This window comes from Neodiprion lecontei, chromosome 2 (assembly GCF_021901455.1).
Source record: "Neodiprion lecontei isolate iyNeoLeco1 chromosome 2, iyNeoLeco1.1, whole genome shotgun sequence".
In the NCBI taxonomy this organism is placed as follows: Eukaryota; Metazoa; Arthropoda; class Insecta; order Hymenoptera; family Diprionidae; genus Neodiprion; species Neodiprion lecontei.
This window is the reverse complement of record NC_060261.1, coordinates 4,033,187-4,058,641: the sequence shown is the minus strand read 5'-3', so window position 1 is coordinate 4,058,641 and position 25,455 is coordinate 4,033,187. Positions and strand designations below refer to the sequence as shown.

General features: G+C 42.3%; 1 protein-coding gene across 3 annotated transcripts in view; it reads left to right on the top strand.

Moving 5' to 3' along the window:
- Positions 1-21,868, top strand: part of LOC107223892 (transcriptional regulator ERG homolog) — a 44,931-nt gene extending 23,063 nt beyond the window's left edge. The window contains exons 1-5 of one of the 3 annotated variants that reach the window (XM_046732935.1): positions 2,526-2,733; positions 8,328-8,387; positions 16,025-16,084; positions 17,633-17,912; positions 18,805-21,868. In XM_046732935.1, the coding sequence (XP_046588891.1) occupies positions 2,649-2,733; positions 8,328-8,387; positions 16,025-16,084; positions 17,633-17,912; positions 18,805-19,138 (819 nt within the window). In that variant the 5' untranslated portion in view covers positions 2,526-2,648 and the 3' untranslated portion in view covers positions 19,139-21,868. Of the gene's footprint in view, positions 1-2,525; positions 2,734-8,327; positions 8,388-16,024; positions 16,085-17,608; positions 17,913-18,804 lie in introns of those variants that run through there. The other 2 variants (XM_046732934.1, XM_046732933.1) reach the window with 2 other exon arrangements.
- Positions 21,869-25,455: the final 3,587 nt, after the last annotated feature.

Below are 25,455 nucleotides of genomic sequence, written 5' to 3'. Positions count from 1 at the left end.
CAACCGAGAATCAAATAGTAAAAGCTGACCTCGTGGCCGGCAAAACTTCAGTGTAGAATCTAACGCAATGATTTTAAACGTATTGAATCAGCCTGATGTTTGAGATCCGTTGAAAAGCATGAAACCGATCTCTTTGTTTCCTCGAAAAGAAAAAGTGAAGAAATTTAATGAAGACGCTTGGATCAGGGTTGAATTTAATGCGCAGTCTTTGGATTGCCGTTGTTTCAATTTACTTATCGTCAGTATTTATGCCAAATTTTCATGGATTCTCGTTGCAAAGATGAATTCATGACGAATCGCACTCGGTAAATAAAATCACGGGAATTCTGTAATTGGAGAAAAATTGATAAAAGTCAGTGATGGTCTCGGCCATGCGCAGTGAAATGAGTCGCCGTTCGCTCAGGCAGGCAGTAGAAGCTGTCGTAACGGCCAGACGAAATTTATGACCGAGGCTTGACTTACGTATTTATAGACTTTCACCCAAGTTCAGACTTGGTTTATTCGGTATTAACGAACAAAGTTATTAAAATCAATGTTTGATTTCTTTACTTTAAGTTTCGCCACCAAAACGTTCAAAATTAGGCGCTTTCGGAACTTTTCAAATTCGGAACTTCAACCTCGCCCCAAATCGAATAAAACATTCAAGGTACCTCAGATGCGACAAATTGTGATGATATAATTATGTCATTTTACCCTGTATTGTGAGATACTGTAAAAAAAATTCAGATTCAGAACTTCAACTGTTCGTAGAATTTATAAATAATCATAAAGATTTAAGAATCAAACGAAACGAATCGAACTCACCGTTTTCCGTCATCCTAGGTAAACGATTTATTGCTTTCCTAAAAATTCGAATTTCAAATAATTCTTAATCAGTAAAGTCACACTTTGCAGCTTACGGAACAATTCTCTGCATTATAGACTCGCACATGCAATGCGGAAATAATTACACGTGGCTCTAATCCAAGCGAATTGATGCTCGCTGCAAATTAACGACACGGAATTCATTACCATATAAAATTTCGCTACTCGTATACACCCCGACCTACAGCAACACTTCGTAGAAATCGATCTGTCACAGTTCCAACTGTTATTAATTCTTGCTGAAAAAAGATAATTCAAATCGCTTCATCGGCCTTTCCAGCTCTTATCGCAGCCTCCGATTTTTGAGTACATTGTACAGCTATATGAATTATTATATGAGAACCAAAATTGGGACTCATTTAAGAATATTCCGGGTTTTAGTCCTCAATTAATCCTTAAACTTTTCTTTTCTCGAATTCCATGTATTCGAGATTCTGTAATTAATTGCAACTGAGATGCGAGGATCTCGAAGTTGATTCCGATCTAAAAATTTTAAAAACTTCAAGACTGATTTGTCGAGTCAAACTAACAATGAGCTGTCAGAGGATCTTGAGGGTATAAATGAGGCCTGAATTCGAATCGGCTTAGCTGAAATACAAAGAGACGAAGAGCCAAGATCGATTCAAACTAGCTGTAAAATTTCGACGCGGGATTATAGATCCGTGATTTCTTGGTTTTATATCATGGTGTAAGCCTAGTTAAAGACCAGTATAATTATTTGAAACTCAACATCCCGTTGATAAATAAAAATAATAAAAAAAAAAAAAAAAACAAATGATCTCACCCTGTCGAATATATACTCGAAATTTACGATGAATTCTCTTTTTCGCGAATATAATATGGAATAAGGTGAAATATCGTCAAGGTATATATTATAAATGAACGAACGAAGCAATGAATATGAATATACCAGATCCGTGATTCGACTTGGGATCTAAAATGATCGTATATCTACATTACCTACCGCTGATAAGCGGTATCTCTGTAAGTTTTCCCGTACTTATTTGAGATCTCGGAGTTTTACTTTTCCCTGCATCGTCTTACTCGGATCGGAGGGGCGACACGTTGATAGGTCGCTTCGGTGACTATAGCAACTCCTCTCCCCGTCTTCCGTCCCGTCATCGGGCAGGCTGCATGGATTCGGTCCGTCTTGCTCGTGTTCCATGGGGGTTGATTAGGAAGTAGTTGGGATGCGCGCGGCCGCTTCGACGGGTGTGAAACCCCGCCTACGTTCGGCGTCGCGACGCCGAGGGGGCGGTCCGGGTTTCCGCGGCGCCAGGCAACCACGGGGTTAACTTCCAGTGTCACTAAGAGCGGGAAGCCACGATCATGTCCTCACACCTACGTTGCCGACTGGGCTCAACCTTGGCCCGCTGCAAATGAATTGTGCTGTGCACGTGAATTTTTTCTTTATCCTTATTGTACGTGTCGAAACACCCTTAATTCTCATGGTTTTTTCTCAATTCTGTGTGCTTCGGGATCATCGTACCGCGTGATTAATTATATATTATTATTATTATTATTATTATTATTATTATTATTATTATTATTATTATTGCGGGTTCGTTGATTGTTGTTGTTATTGTTATTATTATTGTTGTTGTTTTTTTTCCTGGTGCGGTGCTGCGTGACGGAAAAAAAAAAAAAATAAAAATAAAAAAATTATTATTGTGAAAATTTACACACGTACATTAAGGGGACTGTTTTGAGTATAATAAAGAGACCGTCAGGATTCCCCGAGAGGACTGCGGTTCAACTTTGACCTTCCGGTCATCGCGACCGCGATGCTGGACCTAAAAAGCAGCGGTACCACTGCTGCGGAATTGCCAAGGACCACGGCCTTCACCAATCTATCGATGTTGTTCGCAGGTGAGTATTACGGATAATCAAGGAACAACCGGGGACGAGGGTTTAAGCTTGCAAGCTTATCAGCGAATCGTAGAAATTATTAACTCAGGGTGAATTGCTGACGCTTCTTATTTTCGTGTTAAATATTTTTTTTCTTCTTGTAAGAGTTGCGTGCGAGATGAATTTCTTGATTAATTATTGAAAAGGAACGCCTGTAATAAACATCTTACAAAATATATGTTAGTAGTAGTTGTAATATACATATGTAAGTTTGAGACTAATCCAAACTACAGCGCGACTATCAGAGGTCGTCCGCTCGGCACACCTACCAAGCCAGAGACAGCGGTCGTCATGCTGATTAGTCGAAACTGCGTAATTCAAACAGAAACACGCAAAAGGCTCGTAGCGCTTGGCGCTAAAGTTTATAATCAAACAAAGTTAATAATTATAAGTACTAGTTGTTGATTCAGGTAATCCTGGGCATAATTCCATATTGTAATTATCTGAATCGTTTGAACATGTGTAAATAGTGTAAATATATTTCAGTTATTACCAGCATCAACCGCAGTACTTTATTGAAAACAAGATAGCCCTTAACTACGAAAGATAAGGGATTGACTTATACATATATATATAGAGAGAGGCTTATACACTGCACGGGGATGTTGCATTTTGATAAGTGAAATGTTACTGTCACCGGAATTTCGCAAAGCATTAAAATTTCGTGATGAAAAAAATTTGATGATTCGAAGCTCGGACTTTGGATGAATAATTTTTTATGTAAGCAGAAGAATCTGAGCTCAGAGATTTTCTTTCGTATAAGTAAGAAGAGTATATTATTTAGATATTTCTTTACTGAGGACCTATACGTAAGGACCTACAGGAGGCGTAAACATGCCCGTAAATAGGTTGGTCGTACAAAATAAAAAAATTAGAAACAATGTTTGTTATAATTAATAACAGACATAAAGTAAAGAAATTAAGATAAAAAATAAAAGACAGAATAGGCGGATATACTTCTTGAGCATTTACAAAAATTACTTAACAAAATAACAATTTTGCATAACACGATAATAGAAAGAAATGTTCACTTGACAGAATATTATTAACAGTATATTATTCAGATATTTTTCGTTCTGATAATAACGTTTAAATTCTATTTGTTTATAGGAGTATTTTACACGCTCTATATTTTGTTCTTTCTTTGCGGCAATATATTAGTAATTGAATATATCTCTTCGTACCTTGCGTCTCAAATTAAATATAAAAGTAGGATAATTTGGCTACACTTAAGTTTCTTCACCTACGGAAATATTAATATGAAACGTTGTGGTGTAAAAATGTTATCTTTTTACTCTGAATCTGCCTTATTAAAATCACGAGTAAAGAAATTTCAGACAAAACGGTTTAAGAACGGTTTTCAGTACCGTCAAGGTAAAAAAATTTCCAAGTCATCGTGACGAAGCAAAGGGTGAAAGGTAATTATTCAGTAGAATTGAATGTTTGAACTTGCTAACCGCCACACAATATTTTCAACGTGTAGTTTTAATGCAAAATAGTGTAAATCACCACATAAACTAGCACGTGTCGTCACATTTACGTTGATACATCTTCGTAACGTGAAAAAAAAAAAAAAAACTTGGGGGAGAGTTTAAAACCAATTTCAATAATAATTAATAATTATATAATATTTTTACAAATATTGGATATCATTCTATATCTTATTTAACATCTCACTCGTATTTACAGTCCCGAGTTGTAAAAAAATTGCTTAATTTTCAAGGTGTACCTACAATGTTAATGCATACAGTTTCATACTTATTCGGGTATAGTTTTGGTATTAGATACATAATTTTACGCAGCAATCCTCGTTCCCACCGGACAAGCTGCATAGATTTTAACATATTACCATACAGCCACACGTGATCGCGATTCGTATCTGACGTGAGATTTGAATTTCTAGGATAAGCTAACTGAAATTCAGTGACCGATTATTTCTGCAGATTGTTACCAAGATAGGACGAAAAAAAAAAAAAAAATTCCTTCCCTTTGATCATACCAGTGAATCAAATTACGTCGGTTCTCCAGATCGGATGGCGATAAACGGATTCCCGTATATAATACCGGTTAAAATAAAAACCTGAAAAAATATTCGTTACGGTACGTACGATTGTAATGCACACGCATAAATCTCAGAAACTTGAGTTTGAAGGTAAAGTTAAATGGAAAAAGAAGAACAGGTAAAAAAAAAACAATGAATCAATAAAAATATCAAAAATCACACGCGACCGAAGCTCCCTTCTCTGAAGACATAACTATCCAACTCGCATGGCGAAATTATTCTGCGACAGTATATATATATATTTTTTCTCAATACACTGAGAAAAATTTCATTTGTTACAGTAACCAGAAAAATTGAGTAAAACAGGTATCGTTAAAAAAACTGTTTGAATATTGTTGGAATTACAAAAAACGAGGCACGCCTAACCATTTTGCGCTATCGTCGATCCTTTTTTTGGTTATTGCAACGCTGAATCAGTTTCTTCGGTTTACTCTACTTTTTTAGTTAAACAAGGCTTTAACGTCAATTTATCGTTGCACGAGCGTTAAATTTTCGCAACAGTTACGCGAAAATATATCAACGGCGATCGTAATGATAAAGAATAGCAACGGATACCAGACTTTCCGGTAACGGCTAGAAAACTAATTATCATTTTCTATCTAAAACTATATTTTTCGATTGTGGTAAATAATGAAAATAGTCAAGGACCGAGCGGTAACCGGAACTAAAAATTCCTCTCAGTCTATGTAAAAAGGCGATCATTTGTACACATAACGCTTATTAGCACACGGTGATCGAGGCTCTGATTTTCGAATTAACCTTTTAAGGGGGTTAACGCGGATCAGTGAGTTTTCACACTGGACCAATTTATGACTTTTCCGGACGACGTAGGCAGCATAATGCATCATATGCGGCGGTGGCGGCATCGAGACCCCCAAAAAAGCTGCCCCGACACACGACCCTCTGAATTCGGTCGTTAGCCGACGCTTCATTCGCTCATAGATAGGCGCATACATATGACATCTGGAAGGTCGTTTGACCTTGGCTTGACCTCTGCAGACTCGGTCGTCTCCGTCGTCACGAATGCCAAATTAACGCTGGGTCATCTCGGCTGTAATAAAATTACGTTCGCGGAATAGTTTCTGTCCAAGGAGGAAGGGGGGAAATTTTTGCCACGTGATTTTATTTTTCACGATGGAAATCAGACGAGGCACGAAATTTCTCTCGTCAATTCATTGTTCTCCCGTCATTCTGTGACTCGTGGTCGGACAGTCGTTACCATTTTGCGATTCTTTGTACACATGTAAGGGTTGACTTTTACCGCCGGCCGAAGACAGGCCTTCGATTTTTACGACCCCATACGTGAGCCGTAAAACTGGCCTTTTGGCCTACGTGTCGAAATAAAATACGCAAACACCATGCGAGAAAACCAAACATCGCTCTTTCGGCTTTCATCTTATACGTGCAGAAGGGGAACGAAATCATCAGTCTTATCTTTCCGGTTGGTGTGTTATGCGTATCTTACACCGACTATGCAAATCGAATTTCCAAAATTATTTCTCCACTCGACGATCTCGGAGAAATTCTGCAACCGTTGAAAAAAAAATATCGAATGGTTTTTTTCAAGCAGCTGAATATTAAACAACAAACTCTTGACTCACAAGGAAGGTATCTCAGGTCGATCTCATCGATTTGATTCCCTCTTTAATATGTTTTAGTAGACTAAAAAAAGCATGTCAACGGGCTATTTGGCAGTTTCTGTTTTTTTTTTAATTGACAAAATTACCTTTTTTACTTCTCGTTATGAGAAAACTTTTCCCAGTTGGATAGGTTGAAAAAAAAAATTATATTCTTGTGGGTGAAACTGCCAAATCACCCCTCGACATGCCTTAGTTTGGAGGGTGGTTTCACCCCCTTAAAGTGTTTAATGGCGGATAAAAAAGAAATACGTGTCGCTTAATTTTTAGTCTACCTTAACATGTTGCAAAAGAAATCAAATCGGAGATATCGACCTGAAATGTCTTCCTTCTCAGAGTCCATTTCATATTGCTGATTCTAATCCTGTTCAGCGTATACCGCAACGATCATAATCCTGCATACCTTCTGCCCGAAGATTTTCCCCTGCCGTAAAAAATCTTTCATCATCGCGAAACAATCGGTCGATCATACCCTCCACTACACATATCGTAATCCCGTAAGTCCGCGAACCCATCGAGGAAAAATGTCAAGTGGACCACTCGAAAATATTATAACCGCAAGGATTACCCGGATTTTGGTATTCCCCGTAGGGAATAGACAGAAAGAGAGAGAAAGAGAGCAAAGAAGGGGAAGAAGAGGAAATTTCTTATGCCGTGGCCATGTATTGTTATAGTTGTCGAGTAACCTGCACCATCCCCCTCGTCGCGACACGTGAAATTCGAGGCTGTATTAATGGACCGAAAGAGGCGAACTCGGAGGGGGGGACGGATCGGAGCCACTGGCGGACAGTGTTTGCTCCGAAGGTCACCCTGGACTTTAGCCGGGTCTTCGGTAGCCGGGAAGAACTCGGCGTTGTCGTCCTGGCACCGCGTATGTACACACTGGGGTACGAGGGGACATCCCCGGCGCGCCAATATCTGCCAAATGAAAATATATCTGTTGGCAAACATGCCCCCCGGGCTGACGAGCTCGAACCTTGGGAAAATTCATAGATAGAAATTCCCCAGACGTCGGCACTCGCTCCTATTTTACCCATCTCGACTTATGCTCAGCTGAATTCACATACGCGGAAACAGCGATAACAATGATCTTCCAACACTTCGGAGACTCCTTAAAGTCTTGACCAAGCACACAGTCGACTGGTTGGAGAGAAGTAGAAAGGCACTTTTTAAGCCAATGGTCGGGACCTTGTGACAATCATGAGTACGCAAAGTCTGCTAGTTCGGTAACTCAAAGTAACCGATTATATGTAACATACAATCTGTCTGTAAAATGACTTCTCATTCTAGTCAACCAATGGTCAAGAGTAACTGTAATATTGGGGTAACTATGATTTCGTTGATCCTGATTTCCAATGCGCTATTTCAACTTATGCGACTACTGTACGATATCTATGTTTTATTGTGAATTTGATTTGATCTCAACGTTTTCGAGGACATTTGAGGTCGTAAAATTGACGGTACTCTGACTCCAGGCTTGCCAATCGTCGTGATTCGATCTCAATTGACTAGTCACCACTGTTGAGAAGCTTGGATCGAGCTTTTCGAATAGCAAAGGTATTCGCAAGATGTGGAAAGCGTGTCATGTCTCATGTTTGACTCCAAGATTCAGACTTCTTTTAAACATCCTTTCGACATAATCGAATGGATATATCAATTAGTCTACAAACTGATAAATTATCGTCAAGTCCAATTTTTAATTATTTACTGATCGGTCGAGAAATTCACTCTAATATTGTCAACGTAAGAATATTTTATTTTTACCTATTTTCAGACGGTTGATTTTGATACAGAAAATTTTACACTCTAGTACATTGTTTCTATTAATAATTCCATTTACTTTTACAATGTTTCAGATGCCAGCAGTTCGTACAAAGGCGGCTGGAGTCACGCCGCTTCACCAGCCCCTGGCCAGGGTGAGTTTATTTATCAACACCATTATGAGATGCATTTTAATCCCTTCAGACAGGTGATTTTAATCATAAAATTTGGTTCAACCCCAGTTCTGGTATTGTATAAACCATTCGAACTAAAAGAATGTGTTCCAAATTGGAATCACGCTCACGTCTCGACCGAGATCGTGCTCTGCGACGAACGAATTCTCCTTCCCATTTTGCCAATCTGAAAAAAAAAATCTAGTAGATTTTGAAGTTCATCATCGTCGAGAATCAGGAAAATTCGTACCATATCTTACGATTAAAAATACTCCGAAAACCATGTCACAGAGTCTTGAGGTCGAATATGAACGGTCTGGGAATTGGTTCGCGAATCGAGTTCGGGCGTCGCGACGTCGGGCGGGGGCGATAGGAGTCTCGGGGGTTTCGCCGAGTCGAGTAGGGCGTGGGCGTCGCGACGCTTTGTGGCGCGTTCAACCGCGACCTCTTTGTCGCGGAGTGCCCGAGGCATGCAAACGGGTGTGGAGAGTGACGCCTCGACGGGCGAGGAGCGCCGGAGGCAGCGCTGTGCCCTGTTGAAGGCACAACTCGCAATCACGGTGGAGAGATCAGAGCTGCAAGCCGCGGGGCAGTTTGTTATAAACAGCTTCCACACCCCCGTTCCTCCTATCCCTTTGCCGCATGCATCGGAGGAGCGAGAAAGGGCGAAATCGCGCCAAAGGACGTACCTCATCCCGTTCCCTGGCCTTGTTGTTGTCTCGCTGACTGCGTTTACACTTTGCAGAACACGCCGTTACGCCGCCCCCATCTCGCGGTCACTGAGCTTATGAAATTAGACCCGTCGCGGTTGCCCGGGGCGTTTCCATCCCCCTCCCCACGATTTTACACCCCGGTGACGGGTTCGACGGTTGGTTCAATCCAGAAAAACAATCGACTCTCAAAGACAAACACCGACGACCTTTTTGAACGCAAACGGTTTTTCAACGGAGAATTTCCTACTGAGAAATTATGTTTGATGGGGCCAAGAAGCACCTCAGACCTTCACCCTTCTGATCAAACTCGTTGACTGAACACTGTTTTCGGATTCGATGACACTTTTGGGGACGAGAACTGACCGACTTCAACAATTTGATGAATCGATTTTCCCGGTAGTCACTCAATTGGATCAGCAGCTCGGTGGTGCTCATTGGAACTAGAATATTCAGCCAGAAATCGACCACGGTTGTAGGATCACATCAAGATCGGCAGAATCATTGAGCTACCGTTTCAAGAAGTACTTAGATTCGCAGGATGTTCGTTACATGATCAAAGAAAACCTGGTGATTCTGTAAATATCCCGTACATCAGGAGGATAACACAAATATTTTTTCATTGGTCTCAGGAACGGCAAAGTGCATCGGATAATTGAATAGCAAAATCATAGTTCAAAATAATCTTCTCCATTAATGACTACGCGGAGTTGTTGAACTGCAATAACGGTATAGACAACAACTAATGCGGGTTAATTCACTGAAATTTTGGTTTGCCCATAATAACTCTGTAGAAATCTGGTACCAAAAATCAAGTTGGACCTGCTAGTTAACACGGTGAAGTTTGCGGTGTTTAAACATCGGAGGTAAATATGCACCCCAGATTGTGTGGACATCCGTATGCAGGAAGCAGGTATCCGGGTGTACAAAAGCGGGGTGTGCAAAGCGTTGAGCAGTACCTACTGCAGGTAAGAGGGCGCCTAAGGTCAGGAAGTTGGTCGAAGCAAGCTCGCCCCGAGTCAGTGGTGTAGAATGAAAAATGGTTAAGAGTGGCCGCGGAGCTGCTAGGGGTCATTCGTGGGGTCAGAATCGAGGAGGGGAAAGGGAGGTTCGACTACTAGCGTGACTTTTCGACCCAAGTCGAGGCCCCAGAGACCAAGCAAAGTCGGTTCACCGTTGTACGATAATTATACGCCCCACGTCGGCGCGTGCCTCGCTGACGGCTTACGCGCCTCATCGCGTATCGCGTGACTATCTTACCAACTCTTGGGTAACGATCGGCCCCTCCGGAGTACCACCGACACGGAGGAGAACAGCCTTCGTTGGCTAATCACGCTTTTCGACTTCTTGCGAGGCGAACGATTTGTCCCCGCTACCGTCGCTCCATGCCATGTATGGCAGACCATTGTGCCTCCGCGTGATCCTTTGCTCGGAATCAGGTGCCCGGGTCACACCTCAATTGCATCACACCATCCAGCAATAAGCTCTCCACTCGACCCGTGTTAGCTGAGATTGTTTGTCCCATTGCAGGTGTAACCCAACATGGTCACCAGATTGGCGAATCGAGAATAGGGCATGGATTTAGGGAAATGAACACAGCGTTCAGTGCTCTAGTTCCAAACGCCTTTGTGAAATATTCTTTTACACGCGTACCATGAGATAACCCGGTTTTATTCTTCTCCCGTTCTTTGCTCCTTGATGTAGCGACTTTGATCGACGCGCATGAAGTTGTTGACGAGGAGGCTGTGGATGCCTTTTTGAGAGAAAACAGATTTCTCGGCTTTTACAGAAGCATCGCAAAAAGAAGTTGAAACGACAAACGTTGTATACATATATATGGGAGGCAATTTCGAAAAGAACCCCTCTGTTCAGCCAATCGAACGAACCAACCAGGAAAGTAGGTATATATGTACGAAAGTTTCGGCTTGATTCGTTCTCGAATCGTACAACAGTCCGAAAGATTCATCGCTCTTACATGCCTCTCTGAAAGTGACACGAGTGGCGGATATGGCTGGGCTTTTTACACGCACTTAAGCACCTACGTATCGCCTCATTTTCATGATCAATCAGATGCGGAGATGGAGACCGTACCGAATCGCGATTCATGGTTTGAAACGTAATTCCAGGCTCATGACAAGTTTCATCGACAAGTATCTACTTGCTGGATGTTTCACACTCAGCGATTCCTTTACGCAAAAAACTGAAGACTGTAACTGCCGATGAGGGATGGAGGTAGCTATCCGAGTTCTTCGACCCGGGGTTGGTTGGCTGATCCTTCCAGGAGGAAGGAAATCGTCGGAGAACAACACCGTGGAGTGTAACTCGGGGGGATGACGATCAAGTCGAAACACAACCGACGATGCGTGAACGTGTCACGCATTGGCACGTGGCCGTGTGTGTACTGGTGAAGACATAATACAGTCTCTCCCCCATATGCTCACGCATTCGAGCCATTCGAATTGGGGGATGGCGACGCGTTTCCTTCGCCGTTATACGTCACGCGCGTACCGCTAGCTCTACGCACCGTTTCCCACTGACTTGTTGCCCGATCCGTGTCCCCCGACTCCCTCAGGATCGCGTCGGAGCCCGGCAGTTCGGAGCCCGCACTTCCTGCCCGAGGGATGGGAATGGGGACGGGGATTGCGGACCCTGATCGAAGGGTGCAGCGTCGCGTGCGTTTCGTCCACCCCGCCTCTATCTCCTCGTCGCGTGCGTTGAGTCTAGTTACTCACTTAGCTCTGTACTTATTGCTTATATGTACCATGCTTCTACTGCACCGTCGTGATTTGCACCCTGTAACCGGGGGTCGCTTATGGGTCCTGGTCATACAGCGTCTGCTCAGGACTCTGGGGTCGAAGGTCGCCGGCGTTTTTTTTTTTTTTTTTTTTTATTCCATACATTTAAAGTTCGGTATATCAAGTATCAAAATTTTTAACAATCGCAGTTTGTCCACGGTAATAATTATTATAAGATAGAAAAAATCCAGTGATCCTACAAGTCCTGGAAAGCTTCTGGAGAAGTTCTCCCCATTTTATACGTTAAAGGTCACTGGATGTCCTGTTCAGTTACCGTAACCTTAACAAATTAACCCACCCAATTCTTCACTTATTTTATTTTTAAACGCTCCAAGGCTCGCCTCGAACGCAGCAGCAGCAACAACCTGTTTCAGTCCGCAAGAGCAATTATACCAGCTCGGGCGTCTCTGCCTAGTAATTTTCGTTTTTCATCGCGGCTGCACAGCTAACGTTTTCACAGTATTGTTCAACGTTTATACACATTATACACTAGAGCGTCATGATTTGTACAGCGGATGGCTAGCGGGGGGTGTAAAAGCCGGAGGGTCCGCCGATCTGGAGGTCGAAGTTCATATAACTCTGGTTCCCTCCCCCCGCCCCCCCCCCCTCCTGCCCCCAGCAGTTAATTTGAAATTCTCGCTTTTTAATTAGTCGCGTTTTTCATTCTGCTCGTGACCCTCACCCTCCTTTTTCGCGCTTCGATATATTTTCATCTTGACTCTCTTTCATATTTTTACTTTTCTCAATTTCGTGCTACGGTTTTGTTGCGGGTTTTTCCTGTTTCTCTTTATACAGACGTCCGGTTATCACGTGTCTTGAATTTTTCACGTTCATTTCATCCTCCTCGTTGTATACAATCGTACCTCATACATGTACACGCCGGCTAGCCACCTCACTCACGGTCTTCGTGACTAGTTCAAAGCCCCTTTGACTCACGGAACAAAGATTTCAACTCGTCACAATAGCAATCGTAAAGCGGAATTGCGGCTCGCGTTCTAAAGGGGTTCCCTCGAAGTGGATCGCCCCCGCAAACCCGCAACCTTCCATTCCCCCAAAGTTTCGCTTCGCCACTGACGCGATGTCAAATTGAACCATGTAATAACTAAATTTTAATAGCTCTGCTTTTTGTCCAGTTTCAATGGAGACGTGATCGGTATATTCATTCCGGACCAAAATCTACAATTCTAGAAATCGCCGCTTTAATCATTGTTTCATCTCCGAGCCCGCGTGTATCACTTTTCAAATTTTGGAAAAAGCTATTCCACGTGCGGATCCGTTCATGGTATCCAATGAGTCTATATAAAAGAAGTGTCAGGTTGGATGCTTCAAGAGCGGGTTCAGAACAGGTCCGGGCTTTCGAAACACTCGAGTGACATGCTCGGCTGAATCTAAGGTGATCGAAGATGGTGATATTCTCCGATACGAGAGTGAGCCAAACGAGCTAGTTATCTCGACAAGAGAGGGAGCTTGGGTCATTGTGCTGTAGCAAGCGTCGTCTCGAAAGTCGAAGGGACGGCATTCGCGCGGAAGGACAAGGTCCTTTGATCCTGCGGCGGTAGGAGGCAAAGGACGAATTTCGGAGGAAAGAGAGGATGCAGGGCGCGGATCCGTCCGGGTCCCAGACGCGTAACCGGATTACTCCGCCCCGCGTAATTGCTCGTGAATGCACTACGAGGATCCGAACGACAATGGGAATGTCACGGGAGCTCGGGGTGTCCAGGAGTCGGTGGTGCCCTTGGAATGGGGTTCGAGGAAGCCCCGCGGCTGCCCTGATTGCGGCAGACCCCCTAGGCGCCGCTCGACCTCGAGGAAGACGACGGCGTTCCACCCGACCCCCGAATTCCCAATCACGCCCGAAATCAAATTGTTTAACATAGCGGACACCAACTGCTACTTAACCGTGACATCTGCCCGTTTCAATCCCCTCGAATAGAAACAGCGCGATTGTTTTTACGTTCGGCGTGTTATTTTCTATTCAATATATATATACATACTCAGCGCGCTGCTGTACGGAGAGAAAATAACGTTAGGTTATAGGTACAGTCCTGATAATTACCGCCCGTGTACGTATGTAGAAGCAATTTCTTGTTCGATATTCTTGTTACGATCTTCTTCCGGAGTTTCTTTTTGTCCTCCAATTCCAGCCGGTAATGCAAATCATCGTCCGGCACATCAACCTCCCCGAATCGAAATGTATTGCCTGCGTTTAACCCTACCAAGGTTCATGTAAACCTTCTTTGAAGGTAACTGCACCTAGAAATCCTACGTTGACCCTCTAAGTGCTAAAAATTTAAGAAAAAATCCTACACCGAACCTTCTATTCCGAAAAATTAAAGTACCAAATCCTACTTTCACGCTCTCAGTAGACGATTCAACCTATTTTGACGCTATTCGACCTACAGCTCTTTCATTGGACCTGTAACTCCTCCTCTATGGATATATTATTACAGTGAAATTCTAGTGCTCACAAAAAAAAACTTCTGTAGGGTTGAAGGAGGTTCTAATCAGACTCTATTTTTAGTATTAACTCGGTAAATCGGTGAATTTTGGATATTTTTAGCGTCAAAGTAGGGTCTGATACTGCATTGAAATAGAAGCTACTTTCCTATCTTTAAGCCCTACGTAGGAGCTCTTTTAAGGTAGGCGCAAAATTTCGACTCGGGTCGTCAGAAAACCGCCCGTTTCCCCTCTTTTGAATCATACCACTTCCTCGACGTTGAGAGCAAGGTCTGATCATTCGACCGTAGCGCAATCATCCTTAATTAAATTTAGCTCGTTTTCTCGTACGTGGCCAGCGGCTTACGGCAGAGTTGATTTGGTCCGACCCCGATGACTCGGCTTGACTTGAAGAGGTGCTCGGTTCCTTCGGATTCCCCAACAAAGAGAGAGAGAGAGAGAGAGAGAGACAAAGAGAGGCGGGTCGGCTTGATAAGGCAGCTGTAAGGCTGTAACTGTAGAGACTCGAGAGCAATCGGACTCCTGGTTGTATATACGTGACGTCGGAGGGTAGGAGAGAAAGAGAAAGAGAGATAGAAGCAAGGAGAAAAGCACTCAGCCGGTGTTTGCCTACACGGAAATCCTCTCCGGCAAATTCTGCCGCTCGAGTGGGTCATCTCTTCATCTTGGTCCTCACCGTTTACCTTAAATCCCCCGGCTTCTCTGATTATTCCCAGTTCCTCAGGTGCTTTTAACCCTGAAAAATATCGTCGTTACCTGAAATTTACGCGAGGCACGTTTCGATGAGTACTGATCACTGTTTCGGTGACAACACTTCGAAATCGTAAGTATCAAGATGATATTCTCAGAGTCTGGTGAAGAAAATCGAATACATTATGGTTATGAATTTTGAATTCCGTTACCTGTGTTGAGTGCGGCTATCTTATACCAGTAACATTCCATCTCAAAGTTGTTCGCATAACGTGATCACTGGGATATATCAGCCTGCGCGTATCGCCGGAAGGTACAGTTTAAACTAAATCTCGACCAAGGGTGTTGACCAAAGTTATCTCGACTGTTTCGCTCTGTCGCTTCGGTATACATACTCTAGAAACCATGCAGGCTATGTATGAGGCTACGGACTCAGCTGCTGTCAACGGATACTTACGACCGATTGCACCCAAACAAAATACATTCTTCCAACCCAATACCGCTCCAGAATTCACCTCGAAAACCCTCGTGTACTCTCTCTCCGAAGTGAACGCGACACGCTACCAGTCCCAGAATAATTCCCCCGTCGCAGATTGATCGCACTCGTTTTGTACGTGGAAATTCATTTCGCAGATTCATTCCTCTCATACATAATAAAACTGTATACATAGGTATAATCGACATTAAATTCGAGCACACGGACATTTGTGAAACTCATAGTTTGCATGGGCTTGCCGTGCATGTAATTGCCTCTTATCCTGCACCTGTAATTTTCGCTGCTCCGTGTAATTTTTTCACCGTTCATTCACGATTCATTCAAGCCGTGAAAAATTGACCGCGATCCGTTAATGTTTCGGTTCGGCATGTATTATTCGCGATGGCGGATGACGATAATCCCGAGTTGTCGAAAGAAGTCGAAAACAGCCTTGTCAATGTTCTCAACGCAAGTTTTTTTCTCTCCTTTCAGGATACGGCAGTAGTCTTTCAAAGTCTGCGCTCGACACGCATTCGCACCTCAGACAACCCGGTGAGTACACTCAAGTAGTAAGCCTGCATACACAGATTCGCATATTTCACCCAACATCCAGGGTTAGCATGAAGGGGGTGGGTAATAGCCACAAATCACAGCGGTGAAAGCAAAGTGAGGTAATAAAATTCCGTTACACAAAGATGGTCTCCTCCCGCGAAAAACGCCTCCGAATACGAAGCTCACTCGCACACGAATTCTTCGACATTAGACACGCGCAAGGGCGGGTATTGGAATCGATATATTTCACGGCTATTGCTTGTGTAAATGTGCAGCAGTCGGGCGGTAGTCGCAACTCCGAGCTCCCCGGTGCTCGAGACGATCATCCTGCAGGCCTTGTCCCTCCTCGTATCCAGCAGATAAATGGGAATGCCGCCCCTCGATCCCCGCCACCACCCCCCCGTCCATTATTAACTTGTAAGTGAATTACCGTTCGATCAAAAGGCGATCAAAAGGCGATCACTGCTCGCATTCACGGGGAACGTCGACCCGACTAGCTCGCCGTTATACGGCTAGCCGACCCTCGGCTTAATCCGTCCTTGCATCATGGACTGCAGTTTACAACAATCTCTCTAAAAACTTGCAACAGTCAATAGTTGGGCACAATGGACAAACTGGTTGTGCATAGGAACTTATTTCTCGTCTCGCAGTGTTGCCGGCTTGATGATTTTTTCCCTAGGTTTGGTGGTTTTGCAGGGTTTTTGGTGGAAAGATTCTACCGTCCAGCGGTTGGTGGGAAAACTGGTGATTTTATACTGAGTAGTACTTTAGTGCGTAAATATTGTGCATGGATCACAAAAATTGGTCTCAGTTGCTCGTGCTTGACTTGGAATAATGATTGCTGCTCTCTCTTTTTGGGGAGCGCGCGAGTTATGCTGACTTGAGGATTTTTTACTTAGGTTGGTGGTTTTGCAGGGTTTTTGGTGAAAAGATTCTATCATCTAGCGGTTGGCGGGAAATCTGGTGATTTTAGGATGACAAGTACTTTAGTGCGTGAATATTGTGCATGGATCACACTGAAAACCTGGTCTCTGTTGCTCGTGCTTAACTTGGAATTATGTTTTTTACTTTCTCGTTTTGGGGAGTGCGCGAGTTAACCTCCAACGTGGTACAAGATATAACCCAAAGATGTTTTCCTCGTCGTCTTTCCAATTGAAATTATTACGAGCCAAATGAAGTCCATTCTATTGTAGGGCTGCTATTATATCCTTTGTGTAGACTGTAGGGTGCTCGTCGAGCTCGTCGAGCCACTGCACCGCGCGCTGATGACGCATTGTAAAGCTTTTAAGGGCGATAGCCACCAACGGTGGCTCTGCGGAACTCTCTAGCTCCGAGGGGATTTCGCTCGGGTTTCGCGTGCCACGGAAATGTAAGAAATATGTCGCCGTTACGCCGAGAGAAACTTTGAATCCTAATTCGACTGAAATTCCCTAGACTCGTCGTTACAGGTTGATCGGTATAGGGAATTTTTCAAATAATCGAACTGTTTCTTACTTTCAAGCCAAACTTATAACGGGGTTGCAGTTTCTTTATTTTTTGCGTTTCCAGGAGTTTTTCTCACGGTCGACACTATGTCGGTATCGGTTCCAGATCCGTACCAAATGTTCGGAGCGACCAGCAGTCGTTTGGCGAGTTCGGGCTCGGGGCAAATTCAGCTGTGGCAATTTCTGCTCGAGCTATTGTCCGACTCGAGTAACGCTGCCTGCATCACGTGGGAGGGTACCAACGGTGAATTCAAACTGACAGATCCGGACGAGGTTGCCAGGCGGTGGGGCGAACGGAAGTCGAAGCCAAACATGAACTACGACAAGCTTTCGAGAGCGCTCAGGTGAGTGACGATCAACCGATTGAGTCTATATCAGTAACAGTGCATGCGAATCAGACGTATCGTCGTTGAAGATTTTTGTATTCGATGTCGTTGCATAAGAAAGTGAATTGAGGAGAACGGTCTAGACCTAATTTTCATTCGTCGTTGCTTCAGAATTATTAGGCACTTCAGTAATCGATAAATGCGCAGATCGATTGAGTTGACAAGAAATTGAATCGGTCGAATCGAAGAGTGCAGTGAAAGTTTTGATTACCTCAGAGGATTACGCGAGTCTCCCTCGGTCGAAAAAAATTATAGGTTTGATTGTTTCGAGTCGTGAAATATTATATTGTGTAACAAGGAGGCAAACGCGGGCGTTTCGGGCCGAACGTAAATTTGAAATATGAGTCGTAGGTGAGCCGAAGATGAATATTGAAAATACGCGAGGCGAAAAGACCGTTGCCTCCTTCTTGCACACGATTCTGCATACGACAAGAGTACGCCACGCGTTTTTTCACGAAGCACGAAATTGAGGTTAGGATCGCGCAATGTCAGATTCGTTCGCGACAGCGCATGCGTGCGGTATGGAAAAGACCATTTTTAACTCCTAGGACTGAAAAGTGGTATTTTCCGTACTCCGGGCATGCGCATTCGCAGACTCACTTTACCGCCATAGAAACAAATACCTTGTATACTGCAAACAGGAATGAAAAATCGCGTAAAACATGCTCGCGTTGTATAAAACGTTTGTTTTTCATTATTAAGGTGGTACCTGCAACTCCACTCACACCGAACAAAAAATCACTACAGCCTTAAGTATCCTCAAAGCGATTCGCCGAGTTATTGATACAATATAGGTACATACTCGAGTTAAGATTGACTTATGAATACCACCGTCGTTTAATGATTCCAGGTACTACTACGACAAGAACATAATGACGAAAGTTCACGGCAAGAGGTACGCCTACAAATTTGACTTCCAAGGTTTGGCGGCGGCGACGCAACCGGCGGCGGCTGATCCCGCGGCGTACAAGTACCAGAGCGAACTCTTCATGTCGGGTTACGGTCACGCAAAATTGAACCTGATGCCACCGCCGGCGGCCTCGGTCTCCGTATCGGTTCCCGGGGGCCTCTTCCAGTCGGCCTCGAGCTACTGGTCGAGCCCCGGGGCGAACCTCTACGCCGGCCACCACACGGCGAGCGGCCACGTACCTCCGCACCTTGGTACTTACCCCCATTACACATGACCCACCGCCGAGCATTGGGGCGCTCTTGGAGCCCCGCGCTGATTGTGAGTCGAGCCCTTGATGGCGCCGCGCCACGTGCCGCAGTGTCCTACCCTGTGCTGTGCCATACCGTGCCATTGCCGTGATAACTCATAACCGCCGGTCGAACCTGCACCCTTTCCACCCTTAGACCCTTAAACCCCCGCCCCATCCCCTCTCCTCACCGCGCTGCTCGTTTTTTCGTGCAGAAAATTTCCCCGCCCATCCAACAACCACCGAAAAAGATCCTCGAGCAGGATCTTGTGCTATGTATAACTGTTATACGTATAGTATTACATATAGTATTATAGCTATATGTATAACGTGCAGACCAAATTCGTGCGATCGTATGTGCACGCTGTATGATAACACCAGAGACTTCGGCTTCTACACGCGATTCACTCGCGGCTGTAAGGACGATACAAAGACTCGTTATATTTTACTGCGCTGTATTCCTGTACGTACGCGTGTAATGCGTTACCAGTGAGAAATTACCGACGCAACATCTTGTAAATACACAAAAAAATCTCTCCGCCGGGATCCGACGGACGTCGTCGACCGTCGCCCCGCGGGCATCGCTAGTCTTAAGTTATTATAAATATATTGTGTGTATTATAAAGTCTCTTTATTTATTTCCGTTGATCGTTTGTATACCTGAATGGGTGAACCGTCGTTTGGTGTTCTTGAATTCGGGGGCTGGTCGGTTGTTCGTAAACGGCCTGTACCGTGCACTCTAATTCCGCGGTTCGAAAATTTCGAAGCAATAATGTATGATTGAACAATTATACAGAGTCAACTTGTTGTTTTAACGAAACTTCCAAACGAATCAGATCTCTGCTCCGTCTAATTTTTCACCTTTTACACGATACGTGTATTATTTCTGTTCAAAAATCGTGTACATTTTTTTTTTATGCAGCCCGCCTGTAACTTGAACAGGGTCAGAAGCATGAAGCTTGGACCTGTGAGAACCAATATTATAAAAACAGTACAGAAAATATCAAGCGACGTGTTTACTTCAGAATGATAAGGAAGGAGAAAAAAAGAGAAAGAAGAAAAGAAGGAAGATGATTATACCTCTGTCAAAAGAAAACCAAAAAAACAACCAAAAAAAAAAAAAATCGTTAATTCTAAGTCGTATATTGTACCATATTACTACCATAAGTATAAAGTGCGTAAGCATTAGCGTAATAATTAGATACTAAAAACAAAAACAAAATAAATATATATATATATATATATGTATATATATATGTGTGTGTGTGAGTCATTTCACGTCAAATCACTCACTTTTAGAGCAAAATTTACATCGATGTTTCCAAATTTCATAAAATTTTGTGAATATGTTATTTTTTTCACGGGACAATTTCCCTAAATATTTATGTAACTTTACTATCAGTATTTTCGACTCCGTGTAATTTCGAAAATACTTAGACTAAACTTCGAAAAAATTAGGAAAATTCTCTCGAATCGGAGGCGATATATTCACATAGTTTTATAAAATTTGAATACCCGACCGTTTCGAGAGTGTGCGGTTTGACGTCAAGTGACTCATATATAAATATTTTAACGCGTTCGGGGAATTTCTCGGGCTGGACTTTTTAGACTCACGTACCAGATGTATTAATTGAAAAATTTATACTCGTACTGCGGAAATGTTCGACTTCCGATCCGGGAAATACCCGTGCGACACCAATGTAGATAGGGTGTTTTCATGTGTAGTGTATTTAAATATAAATTCTATACAATAATAGTAATAATTATTATTATTATAAGCGCGTAGCGATCCTAGTCGAGTGCGTGAGAATTTACGCTGCAAGAACGGTGAAAATAATTAATAAAAACGAGTATAAAAGTTGTGCGTGAGTAAGTTATATAGATACATATAAATACAGGTATGTATATATACACGAGAGTGTGTATGTGTGTGTGTGTGTGGATGATATACGTACGAGTGCGAGTCAGCGATTGCCCGTGGCGTTCGAAATTATAAATAGGATGAAATAATATTATACTTATTATTACTATTATCACTGTATTATTGATACGAGTATTATTTTCATTCTTCAAAATGTGTTAGTTACTATTATTACCGTTACAGTGTATACTATATACCTACATGTAAGATTACGAATCAAACCGCAATAATTATTAGACGGAGACCGTGAAATTACGACGAGAAAAGAATCTATAATGCAGTTGTATAATATACATGTTCGTTTCGTTCTTGTTATCGTTTGTTTTTCTCGACACTTCTGTCATTATTCTCAATTGTTTCTTTTCCTTTTCCTTTTTATTTTATTTCCTTTTTTTATATTATTTTTTTTTTTTTTTGTACGCCGGATGTCCGAGTTTTAAGCGTAGGATACGATACGTTAGGTAGATACGCAGCCCTCCCGAATAACCGTAATCACCGATCGAATGAATTTTCAACTGTTTATTATTTATTTATATTTTTCATAGTTTCATCAGAAAATGCGGGGAATTTCTAACGTCAGATTTCACGACGACGACGACGACGACGACGACGACGACGACGACGACGACGACGACGACGACGACGATGATGATGATGATGATAAGTGTAACTTGTGAAACGAATACGTGGTCGGGTGGGCTTGCCGTTGTTGTTCTTGTTGTCGTGCGCTTGTATTAAAGTCGCCATGTTCTAATTAAATGAGCCGATGGGGTTGTATCAGTCGTCGGCAAAATCAATGCAACCTATATCATGTCTTCTATCGCGTACCTGTTGTAATATTGTGCTGTATAAAATTCTGCGCTTTGGTACGTATGTCTATTAACGTAAAACTCGACTATTTTTTATAGTCGTTCAAAGCTTCTATCCAATGTTCTTTGTTCCAGTTACCGCTGCGTCATTTATAACCATCCACTCTGCACATTACGTGCAGCGATACCTTCGAAGAAATCATAATTTTTCGGTTCAAAAATTTGTTCCCAAAAAACCATCGTTATCTGCTCGTGTGACCTGTAATTGTTTTTCGCAGAAATCTTTGAAAAATATATTATTGCCACGGTTTGTTTCAGTATTGTGAAATTTTTACACATCTATCATTGTTTGTCGCGTACTTACGAAAGAAAAAAATTGCTGGACCAACAATTATGAACTATGAGGGTAGGATTGAATTTCAATTTGTTGGGAAAAAAATATTCTTTCAACGTACATACGTAATTAGTATGCTCCTTATTGAGGGTGGTGAGGAATTTTTTACAGACCGGCTTCCAAATCAATTTTAAATAGTTGAAAAACAATTCCAAAATTTTTTCACATTTTTGTCTTAACTCTAACCCGTGCCCCATAATATGGAAGATTTCCTCATTTAAAATACACTTGTTTCAAGCACATTCTTAGCATATATTTTATTGTGAGAGTAATAATGTTAAAAAAAATCTATAACTGCGAGGTTTTAGTGGGCATTAGTGCTACTATGTGAGAAAAAATTCACATCATCGTACCAGGTAATCTAGACAAATTGCACTTCCTCTGAATGGTAGAAAATCAGATTTCGAAGGTGTGCAATTCGTCGAGACTGCATGGTAATGGCCACTAAAGCCTCGGAGTTACAAATTTTTTTAAACATTATTATTTTTACAATAAAATATACGCCAAGTGTGTGTCCGAAACACGTGAATTTTAAATGCGGAAATCCACCCTCTTACAGGGGCACGGGTTAGAGTTGAGATGAAAATGTGAAAAAATTTGGAAATCGTTTTTGAATTATTTAAAATTGATTTCAAGAGTGGCCTGATAAAAAATCGTCCACGCCCTGAATAAGGACCATCCTAATGCGTGAATTAAAAAAACGATTAATTGAATCGGTATCTCAAGACAAAAGTTCAGTTATCAACACCTTTGACCTTATTAAACAAAGATTTACGCAAACTCATTTGAAAGGATTAATCAAAATAATGATTTACAGTAAAAACTTCCAACATCCGATTAACATATACTTAGAGATGAATTCTTCAGCCGTCAAGTTTGTTCGATAAATTTTCTACATCAACTTGGCGTATCGAATGGCTAGTGCAAAAATTGTAAAAATCGGAAATTACTCCGTCTGCATTCTCCCGTAAAAAACAACGACAAGGTATCGCGGCATCGACTGCATCATCGTCAGTGACGCAAGTTTGCACACGAGTACATGAACCGTATGCGTGTAAATTGTCCTCCTACCTGGCCACACACTCGCATGCACATTATATACCCAGGGAATATTTATGCCTAGGTATTATACACAACGTGGCCACGACCCTCATCGAGAAAAGGATTCCCATTACATGCTGTACCCGGTGACGGTGCGGGGGGAAGACATAGCGAAAGAGGCGCGCAAGCGGGGTTAAATGAGGGTTGCCATGGGAAACGCGACGGTGTGGGACGTGCACCCGGAGGACGGAGGGCTGGGGGCGGGACCAACAGGAAACCTTCGGCCGGGAAATTCGCGGCGTCGCCGAAACTCCGGCGGAGGCGGCGGAGGTGCCTCAACGGCGGCTAATCGATTCCGCTACCAATCAGAGCCTCGCTGCTGGTGCTGCTCCGCGTTCCCTCTGCCTCCATTCCATTTCCCCTGATTTCACAACCCCCGGCTCGTCCTCTCATCCTCTGTCTCTGTCAGCCGTATCCATACCGCGTCTATACCTATTTCTGCGTTGCTTTATTTTCATCCTTTTCTTTTCTCTTCCATTTTTTTCATTCGCCTCGCTTTCTGTTCTTCTGTAACCCTTCGTTTCCCTCCTCGCTATGTTATATATGTGTGTGTGTATATATATAGTAAATTCGTTTTTCCAGCAAGCAACAACGCGTAGGCGAGGCCTCAACCCCCTTATCCCATCCCTCTTATAATACCTTTGTACGCAAAAAAATTAGGCCTGGTATATCACTACATTTCGTGGAAACCATGCGCCGGCTGAAATTTCACGACTGCGTAAATGTATCGCATCTTTTTTCTTTTATTCTTTTTCAACCTTTTCTTTTATTACTTGTCTTTTTCTTACGCTTTTTCAAACGTAATATCGATCCCTTGTGCCAAGTTCCTTCGGTCTGTAATGGTAGACCGTATATTGACGCTCTGATGAAGACTATGCTATTTGAATGTTTAAAGTATAGGATAGGTGTTTACTTTTTGTGTAGGATATACATCTTCAATTTTTTTTCTTTAACATCCTATATATTTGGTTGGACATTATAGAAACAAAATAATTTTCTAATTCCAAACTCAGTCTAATCTCTAGGCGAACATATCGAAATGTAACCTGACAGGCGACAGTAAGTAGTAAACTCAGAGTATGGTCAGACGGATAGAAGAATACACGATATGGACATAGGCAAATAGATAGGAAAGAGTTTTAAGCCTGCATTTATCGATATCAATGTTTAAAATACATAAAGAATGAACCGCTACGTGAGCTACGTCATTATCAATCTTTCACACGTTACAACTTTGTTGAAATGATAATTTTTCAGGTCTTATCTTCATCGACGGTAAAATCCTGCAACGCGGTCGGTACTTTTGTGTCAGGACTTAAAAGACTTGTCAGATTTAAAAATATATTTATTATAATAATTACCTGTTGTATACTCATTTTGATAATTAATTGTTAGTTCTGCTACGTTAACAACGCAATTTTTCATAATCCTATGTACAAATTTTCATAAATAATGTTTTTGCGTTTAACTCATTTATTCAAAGTTCAATATGTACCTCAGCAGAAACTCCTGTTCCAGTTTAGAAAATGTTTTCTCTTAAAAAAATGGTTCGGAATCGACGTAGCGTGGGTACATAAATAATATGCACAATATGCACAAATCAGTTTAATTTTCTTTCTCGTTCAGTGTTCCAATCGTAACTCTGCTCATTGCAAAACCGTTTATTAGTAAAAATACCGGTCATCCTTTTGCTCCTCTTTCACGTTCTCCACTATCTACTACGACGTTATCTTGCCGTACGATACGAACTAACGATTTAGCGATGATCACTGAGCTAAAAATTAATCGAGTCAAAAAAATAATCAAACATGACTCGATTAAATCGGTAAAAATGAATCGATTAATCGATTAATTCGTATTTTTTTGAAATCGTGCATTTGAAAACAAAGTTTCGTGAATTTCAGTACGTAGTCTGAATGGTGGAAAAGTTTTTTTATAATTTAAAGTTTCATTCAAAATACTTGCAATTACAAGCAAAAATTTTCATTTATTTTTCACTTATTATATCAAATAGGTATATACTTGGTAAATAAGACAATGATAATAATTGATACTGTTAATCACATAAATTGATAACGTA